This window comes from Octodon degus, unplaced genomic scaffold (assembly GCF_000260255.1).
Source record: "Octodon degus isolate 3935 unplaced genomic scaffold, OctDeg1.0 scaffold00052, whole genome shotgun sequence".
Lineage (NCBI taxonomy): Eukaryota > Metazoa > Chordata > Mammalia > Rodentia > Octodontidae > Octodon > Octodon degus.
The window spans coordinates 5,190,542-5,201,511 of NW_004524628.1; the positions used below are offsets into that span (position 1 = coordinate 5,190,542).

A 10,970-nucleotide genomic window follows, 5' to 3' on the forward strand; every position below is an offset into this window, starting at 1 on the left:
GCGTGCTTGCCACATGGGGCCCCAGGATAGAGGGGGGAAGCCTAGGTGCCCAACATGAGACTGTGGGGCCGCCATACATGGAGAGCAGCACTGGGTCAGGATGCCATTGCTCAGGCCCTGTCACAGCTCAGGCTGAGGCCCGCAGCCACCCTGAGAGGACTCTGCTCTGGGCGGATTCCTGGGGCAAATGGTTTTCCTCTTTGTGGTGCATTAAGAGGCAGCTCGGCCACCTCCGCCTGCCGTGGCAGCCCCGCTCGGGCATCTGTGAGAAGGTCAAAGCCATGGTTCTTCATGTTCAGCTTGCTTCTCTGAGGCGCCCGGCTGCAGCATGCGGGGCCGGCGGGCGGCGTGGGGCTCTGCTTGGCCAGCTGAGAGACAGTGAACATGGAAAACCATTCTCCAACCTACATGTGTTTATTTGCAGTGGACTGCAGTATTCTTTCTTATTTTCACTTCTCTTTCTCTCCTTTTTTTCCTGTGACTGTGCTGGTTTTGTTTTGGTCTTCTTTTACACCCTTCTCTGCATATCATTTTTTCTTTCTTTTGTGGCTTCATTCCATTTTTTTTTTTAAATCTTATCATTTGGTTCTCCTCTTTTTTCCCCATAATTTTGGATAAAATCCATCGCATGTATCTTCTTTCTTTCTCCCCTTTCTTGCTTTCTTTTCTTTTCTCCTGCACTTTTTCTTTTTCGCAGCATTGGAACACGGGAGGTAGTCACCCAGAAGAACTTGAGCGGCCTGGTGCCCATCCGGGACTTAAGGCTAGACCCCAGCCTCCTCTGTTCCCTTCCTTTATTAGCTCTGAGCCCCAATTTACTGATTGTGTGGCTCTTTCTAAGCATAGCATACCTGGTGACCAAATTGCGTTGCAAATGAGTATTATTCTGCAAAACTAACGAGTCACAAGAAATAACAAAAGTGCCCGAATATGTCTAGCCACCGTGTACCTAACTGGACAGAAGGAAGGTGTTAAAGTGTGGTCTGCCAAGAAATAGCTCATGCCTTACAGTTTGATGTTTTGTTCTTCTAAACTGTAAATACCTGCCAAATTATTTCGCCAAGAGGACTTGTTCATTTCAATCATGCAGCGTCTTCAGTGCTTGTAACATGTTGTAACACTTTATTTAGCTGGCCTGGAACAATTTGTACCAAATCTCTAACCCTCTGATGTAAAGCTATTTAATACCTGTACGTCTCATGTGCCCTGTTTCCAAAGAAGGGAACTGTCTCTGAAAAGAATCTGTATATTTGATCCTACTCCTTACGTGTACTGCTCACTACCCTTCCCTTTCAAAGAAAATTGAAGAAGATAGATGCTTTACAACTGACTCATTAGGTCAGCCTGCTTAATAGGACGTAGATTTCCTGCTTTCATTTTAAAGCGCAGTCCTCAGATTACAGTAGCGAACAGCGTGCAGAATCCTTCCATTTCCTTGCTTACGTATTCACAGTTGTGGGAGAGCAGCACACTGTCTCCAGTCGGACACATAACGATAACATTTGCATGTGGCTGCAGATTAACTCCCAAGATGTCACACTGATTCCAGGAATTATGCACATTGTAGCAAAAGGACATTAAGTCACATCCACTTTTCTTGACCTAGCATTTTTCATTAAAAAAAAATACACCTGTCATTTCAGATTAAAGTCCATATATCCCTGTCTTACTAATCACATATGGTTAATAATGAACACCAACCAAAAAAAAAAATCAAAGAACAGTTCCCAAAAAATGAGGTTTAGCTCTCAGGAAGTTGTGCTGTGAGAGAGTTGCTTTAATTCCTGCTATTGTAACTTTCATTTTAGCACAGTAGTGTCCCTCCCATAGGGAGGTGGCAGCCTTGCATTCGTATGTGGCAGAGAGTAACTGTGTGCCTGTAAAGGTGACCGAAGAAATGGGGCAAAGCGCTGCACGCCCTGAATAGGGATGGGCAGCCTCTCCACACCTCTCAGGTTGGATTATAGTCTGCTGCTATTTTCAATTTCTGATTGGTTCCCCAGACGCCTTAAGATTAAAGAGTGAATTTCTTTTCACCAGTCTAGAAAAAAAATGAATTAGAGAATCTGGCTTTTCCAGACACCCGATCCCCATGCGCACAGGCCTGTCCACCACAGCCTGACCGTTCCATTCTCTCTGCGAGACTTTCAGCCCTTACCATGGGTTTCTCCAAGTTGGCATCTGTGCGGTGGAGGGGTTCTAGGAATCATAGAAGCAGTCAGCAAAGAATGACAAGTGCCAAACTGAAGCAGTTCTACAAAGTAAGGCCATCTGTCTTGAACCCCAGGCCCTCTCCTCCCCAGGCCTTCAAGCCCTGCAGAAGCCTGAGGCACGCACTGCCCTGTTACCTTGTTGCTCAGTGCCTGGTCTCTTTAAAACAAGCCTTCAGTAGAGTCTCCCCGGTGGCCAGCTGAGCGTGCCCCGGCCAAGCTTGGAAGCTTGCCCTCTGTCACTCTGAGGTGCGCACTTCAACTCTTAGGGACCACTGTCTTTGTCTCATATGACAAAGTAAGAGCCCATAGTCTCTGCTCCAGGGGAGAGTTCCTGATGCCTGTGGTGAAAGTCCCTGCGCACGCCCACGCCCACCTCCACGGGGGCAGTGGCCAGGCAGCAACCACATGGGTGAGGAGGACTGTATGGTTGGACAGCACCCTCCCTCCCCAAGGCTCCTGGGTGCCTGTGGTATGGCCAGGGTCCCTTCTTAAGACCACACCACGCAGCAGAGGGAAGCTGGGGCAGCCAGAGTAGCCCTCCTGAGGCGCCTCCAGGACGCCATGGCCTGCTTGGCAACTGTGAGGCTGCTAGTAACAATGCCTGCTTGTCCTGTGTGAGCTGGCTGCTGGGGTGAGAGAGAAGTGGAGCAGACGAGCAAGAGGCCAGGGCCCTGGGTGTCTCTGTTCAGGGGCTGGGCAAAGGCCAGACCCTGCTGTCCCTGCAGTCAGTCAGTCCAGGCAGCAGGTGGATTTTTTTGTTTTTTAATTTTTTGAGAAAAACTCAGCATGCAGGCCCTTTATGCTGAATTTTAACATCACCTCAGGCTTTAGTTAATGAAAGAAGACAGATGCATATCCAGAATCTGTCTGCTTTAGCAAGAGTCACGCTGTTTGGGGCTGAAGCAGTTTCAGCACGGAGGCATCATGATGTCACCCGTCCTAGCACTGCAGCATGCGACAGCCATCTGAAGTTACAGAGCTGCACTCAGGAGTGCTTCCTGTTGGGTGGCCTTGTGCATTCTTTCATAAGCGTGATGGTCACTGTTGACTGCCCTGGTTGTTTCAAGTGGAGATCAAGAAACAACGGCACGTGGTCCCTGTGCAAAGCAACTCCCCAGCAGTTAGATGCCTAACTGCTGCAGGGTGTGTTCTAGGGTGGGACAGCCCCAAAGAGAAATCTAGAATCTCCTTAAAATTAGGTGTCATTTAGGATTGCATTTGAATTTCCAAATGCAAATGCTTTGAATATTCAAAATGGATATCCTTGAAAAATAAGTAATTCTGATGCAATAACAGAGTAGTCAGGTCACCTCAGAATAACTACATGTCTCTAGCCAACCTCCACAGCTGCAGAAGCCAGGGACCACCAGAGCGCCCTCTCACTTCTGTAGACCTGGTTCCAGGCTGAGCAATGGCTCACAGAGACCTATTGTTACCTGGTGGCAGCACAGAGACTTCAGCCAAATTTTATAAATGCCAACATTTACGAGAAGCACTTTAATTTAGAAACTAAATTGGAAGTAAAGTCTTGATGATCGTTTCACACCTACCATATGCAGTCAGCGAAGCCAGGTATCAGCTCCTGCCATATGCAGATACAGGTTGTCTTCCTCACTCCTCAAGGGAGTCTGGCAGACCCAGGCAGTGATAGCTGCTTTCTGAGAAGCTTGCACACTTTGATATAAATAGAGAAGCCATAGCTGAAAGTCTGTTAATGTAGGCACTTCCAAAGATTGTGTATAGGAATCTGTATCTTCTGCTTTAAATAGAATTAATTATATTTTTATCTGCTTACTGAATGTTTGACACACGTGACCATGCTCACGTGGCCTAGATGCTCAGCTCAGGAGACACATCCAGCTGCGGATGGGAGGCTCCAGGACGAGGTAGCCCTGGAGTCGCTGCATTCATTGATAGCCACCACGTGGACACTTTTCATAACACTGCTGTCTTACCAGAAAGTTTTTCACACATTCTTAATAACAGGACTGTGGTTTTCACTTGGATAGGCTTGAGCCATTGCCACTGACATTTTTTAAATGTATGGTGTAATGGTCTTCATAAAGTTCAAAATATTTTTTTTAAAATCAGTGTTTCTTGTAACTGCAAATTTCACATCTTATAAGGGGGATTTTATACTGAACTTGATAACTATATGAGTTCAATGCTAGCCTTAGAACAGTACACAAACACAAAGTTACAGTGTGCTGCAGGAAGACATTTGTATTCAAAAATCACTTTTGCCTGTATATTTTGTCTACATCACTACCTTTCCCAGGGAACACCCCAGAGGCTCCCACTGAGAATGTGCAACCCACGTGCCTGTTCATCCTCCCGGGTATCACAGTTTGCCACTGGGTTGCCGTGACAACCTTCATCACCTGCAGCAGGGGATGATGTGGTAGTGGATTCTCTTGGGAGGGGCAGCTGTGAATTCTTACTGGCCAGGTGGCACTTGTGCAAGAGGTGGCCCTAACGAGGACAGTTCACCTAAAGGAGCAGCCCTCTGTTGGTTCACTTCTTCACAAGGCCCCAGCATTGAGTCACACAGACAGTGGCTAGGCCTGAGGGATTGCTTTGTGCCCAGAAGAGCTGTCCCCTAAGTGGAGATGGGTGTCAGAGCTGCCGCCTCTGCCACATGGCTTTTCTACATACTGAATTCTACAAGGAAAATCAGCATTTTGAGTTTGATATGATTATAGTGCTCATTGTATACAAAAGGGCAGCTCTTTAAACACTTTTGTAAGAGTAGTAGTAATTCTCTTTCCACTGTATTTGGTATGCCACAGAACCTTTAAGCCACAAGTTATCATACAGCCTGAAGTAACTAGATTGGAGTTAATGCAATGATCAATTTTAAAGAAATGCACTTCCACTTAGGTTCAGCAGCGCTTTTGGAAATCCCAAACACACAACCCCACATGGCTTGTATTCATCTTTGTGCTTCTTACTTGCTTGTTTAGAAACCCACCATCCTGTGTGCGTATCTGTTGTAAAAGAGTCCTGTACCTGTTTAAATGAATCATTTTTAATGATATGAAAATAATCAGTTCATTTCATCTTAGTTTAAGTCTTTTCTTTTTTCCTTTTTTACTGCTGTCATTTCTTGTGCTTGTTTTTTCCCCAGTGAGGGTTGTCGAAGAGAAAATACAATGAAGAATGTTGGAAGTCGCAAATATGCATTTAATTCCCTGCAGCTGAAGGCTTTCCCCAAGCATTACAGGCCTCCCGAAGGGACTTACGGAAAAGTTGAAACATGAACACACGTTTTCCTCTAATTAGCTGTCTCATAAATATGGGTACCCTCTAGTGTTCTATGCGAATTCTTCAAGAAGACTGGGAGGTTGGCTTTTTATTTTTGTGGTTTTTTAAAAAATATTTCACTAAAGAGTCTATGGAGCATGTTCTTTCCATTGGAATCCATAGGAGGTAATGTTGGCTCAGTAGCGTGAATAATAACTATACCCATTTTAAGTAGCCTTCAGCTGTCACCACAGCTAGTCCTGGTAGTCACCTAAGAAGCCAGCTAGCTCTGTCTGAAATGCCAGAGGACCTTTTTGAACACCCACTTAGACACTGCTCACCTAACTTATTTTTCTAAGTAACTCAAAGTGAGCACTGATGACAATCTCCTTCGTACACTTCTGACTGTAGAGCAGTCAGTCGTCTGTGAACGGCCGGGCCCAGGCAGACTGGTAACTGCTAACTCAAGCTCGGGGGACTCATTCCTTATGCATTATGTGCTGCCACCTGTAAAAGCCAAGGTCGAGAGACTGAGCAGTCACCGTGAGCCAAGCCTCAATGTGGTGACCCCCAGAGGAACCCCACCCTGGGCCACGCCTCCTGCTGTCCAGTGAGCTCGACCACAGGGGGTCTGAGTCCAGAGCCAACAGCGCAGTCCCCAAGTGCTGTCTGCTCCTAAGCGCATGCGTAGGTCCCACTGTGCTGAGTTCCTCCTTCCTCCCTGGAAGTTCAGTCCTGAAGGACCACAAATGTTACATGGCTGATGTCTAAGAAAAAATGCTTTTGTGGGGAATCTATGACTGTGTAGAGATAGTGGAAACCTAAATATTTTCCAAACAAAAATTCTCTTGTGGGATTTCCAATAGATCATTTTCTACAAGCCAATACAATCATGTGTGAATGTCTAATCAGAGTGGCTTATTTTTAGGTTTGCAATAATGGTTATGTTCCTCTTCTCATTCTGCTGTATGACTACTGAGAAACAGTTGAAGTTATCTCTTCAAATGAGATTCTGAAAGGGGTTCATGAGCCAGCAATCTTTGCAGTTTCATAGAAAATGGTGTGGTCATCTTTTATGAGATGATGATGAGTCTTATCTGCACATAGCAGAAATTTTTCTCCTTAGGAGTTCTATGTTTTAGCCATTTTTTAAAAAATCAGGATTATGTTTACATATTATATAAAAGGCTGTAAACAGAGTATCTGTGGCACGTTTAAACGATGCTGATTCTAATGATTTGTAAACACACTGGAAATACATACTATTCTGGAGGATATTCTTTTGGCTCCTTTAGAAACATAAACTTGGGCCTGGAGTGAAGCACAGACAGGACCAGTCCTTGGCAGGGACACAGAGTAGTTGAGCAGGAGGCAGGGATAGAGCTGGGTGACCAAGACCCCTTCCTACCAGGAGGCAGTGTGCAGACAGCCTGCTGTCGCCTACGGCCTGCTGGGAGGATGGGAACTGGTATGGGGACACTTTCTTGAGGGATGGTGACAACTCAGCATCCCTCCCTCATCTATGGGTTTGTGGAGGGCAAGTGGCAGAGAAACTGTCCACCAAACCTACTGGTGTCAGCTCTTCCCCTTCATCGGTCTCTGGTCAAAGGCAGTTCGTTCTCCACGTGGCTCATGTAAGCCCGTCACCTCTCTTACCATTTCACTTGTTATTTCAGTTCCATCTTTTCCTATTTTAATATCACTACCTTTCAAAACTCTGATTTTTTAAAAATGAAATGTTACTCATTGTTTCCTAGCCTTTTTGATCCAAAGAACATTAAATATCTGCATTTATAAAGGGAATAACAGCAAGTGCAGTTTTGCATGGGGCATCTTAATGTGGATTCTTTTTCCAGTTTTTGGTTTCTGTTACGGGTCACCATAACGCTAAGACTTGGCTAGTTGTGTAAAAGATTCCAGCTTCAGGGTGCTCTCTGAAAGCACGTGACTGGCTCCTGGTGGTGTTGGGGACATACTGGTCAGCCTTAGGTGGACCCAACTCCTTGGGTCTACGTGGAGGACCCCGACCTTCCCGCCACATCAGGAAGGCCATGTGACAGCTTCCGTCCAGTGTCCCCCTCACCCCTTTAAAAAAGGAATGTTGTGATATAGGGACAGTGGGGAGGTCAGGTGGATTCTGTTAGAGCTCCTGCAGCACAGATGCCTTCAGTTTTAAGATGTAAAAATATTGTATAATACAGTTTTGTCCCCACACAATTGTACTTGCCAAGCTAGTGTGTTAAAATACTTTTATTTATTTGTTTTGGGCAGTATTAATATAAATATATATATATAAGCATAGTTACCGTTTTATATATTCTTAGCTCATTCAAAGCCATGTATGCTGTAAATGTGCTAGTCTTTAGAATGATGGACAATAAATCACTGACATTAAGCTGGGTCTTGCCTGGTCATTCCTCATGTCAGAGGCTGAGCTGGACAGCCAGCACCACCTGCCTCATCCTGGTGGGCACCATGTTCTGTACACTGGCAAGTGGCAAGCATGGGGCCATCAAGACTAATGCTTTTAAGTCTTCTTGTCACTTAGTTTGAAGCAGAGGGCCAGGAGGGTGTGACTGGGAGCATGGACACTGACATAGACAGTCCCAGCTCCCATCTAAGTTCTGCCATCCATGGGCTGGTGACTTGGAGCAAGTTGCATGACCTCTAGAGCAAAGTGCAGCTAGCAGCAGTAGGTTCCTCCCAAGATGGCTGGGAGGCAGGGGCAGGAAGTACCAGGATAATGTTCTCTATCCATTAAGGGGCTGCAGGGTTCATGTGGGCAGCCTGGCCATCATGGGACTTGTTAAGTGCAGTCACGTTCACAGGACGGTGCCTAGGGACCCCGTAGCTCAGTCCTGGTAGTGCAACACTGAAACATTCCTGACTTTGTGACTTAGTGTGCTACTCCAGAAATGTACGCCCCGGTGCTGCAGGCGCCTTCCCCTTCTCATTGGCCCTGGAAATGGCATCTTACTTCAGTCCCCATTCCTTTGGTTAGTGTGAGCATCAACCATCACTAATACCTTTGCCGATACTTGTCTTTGTGACTATGCTGTCTTTTTCATATCAGTGCTTTTAATATTGGATATCTTCAGCCATGTCTTCTGTCGAAGTATCTTCGGCCTGTTGCTAGCTGTCTGTTGGCTTCCTTCATGGCAAGGACACAGAGGCCAACAGACACAGCAGCTGTAAAGGTTTATGGAGCAGAGGTGCTCAACTCCCTCTGGCTGATGCTCATCCTGGTGAGAGTGCACACTTGTGTGGTGGCCATGGAAAAACACATTTGTTCCTTAAAAACTTAGAATGACCGTCTGACCCAGCGGTGGAGAGCCGTATCTCAGGGATACCTGGACACGCATGCTCAAGGCAGCATTAGGCACAGAAACTCAAAAGTGGAAGAAATCAACAGGTGAGTAAACAGGACACATGCACTGGGAGATTGCCTGGCCTTCCAGAGGCAGGGAACTCTGACACATGCCACGGCATGACAGAACCCTGAGGATGTTCTACTAGGTGAAATAAACTAGCCAAAAAGGGACAAATATGACTCTACTATTTCAAGCACTCATGTACTTAAGAACTCACCATTCAATAAAGAATCTGAAAAGGAAATTATAGTTTCATCAATTTTTTGTGCATCACAAAAAAATTACAGCAGGCATGATGTGCACACCTATGATGCTGAAACTTGGAAGTGAGGTGGGAGGATCACAAGTTTGAGACCAGCCTAGAACACTTAGCAAGACCATGTTTCCAAATAAAATTTTAAAAGGGCTGGAGATGCAGCCCAGTGGGGCTGTGCTTGTGCACCAACACTCTGAATTCAGACTCAAGAACACACACACACACACACACCCTCTTACAGGTCAACAATAAAGACAGCCCAACTAAAAACCAGACTGAGGACCTGAATAGGCATTTCTCCAAACATGACATACAGATAGCCAGTAAGCACAGGAAATACGCTTACATCATTAGCTACTAGGCAAATGCAAATCCAAATATCCAAGTCCCAGATAGGTATCACTTCATACCCAATAGAACAGCTGCAGTCAGAACAAACAGTACTAAGCCTTGGAGATGATGTAGACACCAGAACTCTCCGCATGGTTATTGGAACATCAGATGGTGGTTAGCCTCTGGAAAATTCTGACAGGCATCAAAATGTTAAAGGCGGCATCACTGTACAGCCCTCTAGTCAACTCTTAGGTTTGTACTTGAGAAATAAAGTGTGTCCAGACAAAGCTTGTTTACTGATGTTCATAGTGCCAAAGTAGAAGCAATGCAAAGGTAACTGATGAGCGGCTAAACTTAATTATGGTGTCTCTACTGTGGAACATTATTCAGCAGTAAGTAATGAAGTACAGACATGCTCCCCCTTGATGAACCTTACCAAGGTAGGTGAAATAAGCCAGTCGCAAAATACCACATTGTATATACTCTTATATAACAAGCCCAGAGCAGGCAACCCTGTAGACAGAATGTATGGTAGCAGTTGCCAGGAGAGGAGGGGGAGAAGTGGAGCGACCGCTGGCAGGTAGGAGTTTCTCCTTGGGATGAAAACCTCTTGGAATGTGGTGATGGCTACTCCCTCTGTGGTTACAGCGAAAATACTTAACTGTACACTTCAAGGGTGACTTTAGTGGCACATGAATTTCTCCAGTAAAGGCTCAATAAAGCTCAAACTAAACAGGACAGGTTTTACAAATACATCTTAGTTTATCAGAATTACTGTATCAAGTTGTAGCAGTGAGGCCTAGTTTATTTTTGGTACTGGGAACTGAACTCAGGACCTTGGCCTTGCGAAGCAGGCCCGTGTTGCTGAGCCTGTGCTAGGAGAGCGCTCGCCTGGCATGCAAGGTTACTGGGTCAGTCCCCAGCACCACCAGAACTAAAACCTGTAGACCTTAAATGGGTGTACAGTAGTTACTGAAGACACCCAGGATTTTCCCTTTCCCCATGGAAAAGAGTAAACACAGCAGCCTTCAGTGACAGTATAGGGATTCTCAGATGAACCTTGATTGCTTATCTCCACTGTGGAGATGCTGTGGCTCTTCATTATCTTCAGTGCCAAAAATAAAGTTGGAAACTTAAATTCCTATTTGGCTCTGCTGGATTAAGTGTTGAAAATAAAATTACTGTGATTTTAAGGCTGGAGGTACAGCTCAGTAGAGGTGCACTTGGCCCTGCATGCACAAGGCCCTGGATTCAAACCATATAGTACAGTGTTATGGTCTATATCTAGGTGTCCCCTCAAAGCTTCATGTAAATCATGGGGCGGACTTCTAGAGTTTGTGATTAACTCATGAGCCACTGGGATTATCGGTGTGAGTGCTGCTGGGATTATGGGTGTGAGTACTACACCCAGCCTAAGGCAGATAGTCTGAATGCAACATAAGGGAGACAGATTTGCTCTCTGTTGTTGTTACTGCTACTCCTCTCATTTGCTCTTGCTTTTTGCCACTGCCATGAACAGTTGTTCTCTGCCATGTGCCACTCTGCCTTGGAGCC

At 45.7% G+C, this 10,970-nt stretch overlaps 1 protein-coding gene across 26 annotated transcripts in view; it reads left to right on the top strand.

The window, feature by feature from the left end:
• The window catches only part of Inpp4a (inositol polyphosphate-4-phosphatase type I A), a 74,425-nt gene extending 66,574 nt beyond the window's left edge, over positions 1 to 7,851 (top strand). For 19 of the 26 annotated variants that reach the window (XM_023717424.1, XM_023717428.1, XM_023717432.1 and 16 more), the window contains one exon: positions 698 to 1,713. In XM_023717424.1, the coding sequence (XP_023573192.1) occupies positions 698 to 878 (181 nt within the window). In that variant the 3' untranslated portion in view covers positions 879 to 1,713. Of the gene's footprint in view, positions 1 to 697; positions 1,714 to 5,340 lie in introns of those variants that run through there. The other 7 variants (XM_023717429.1, XM_004633174.2, XM_004633177.2 and 4 more) reach the window with 1 other exon arrangement.
• Positions 7,852 to 10,970: the final 3,119 nt, after the last annotated feature.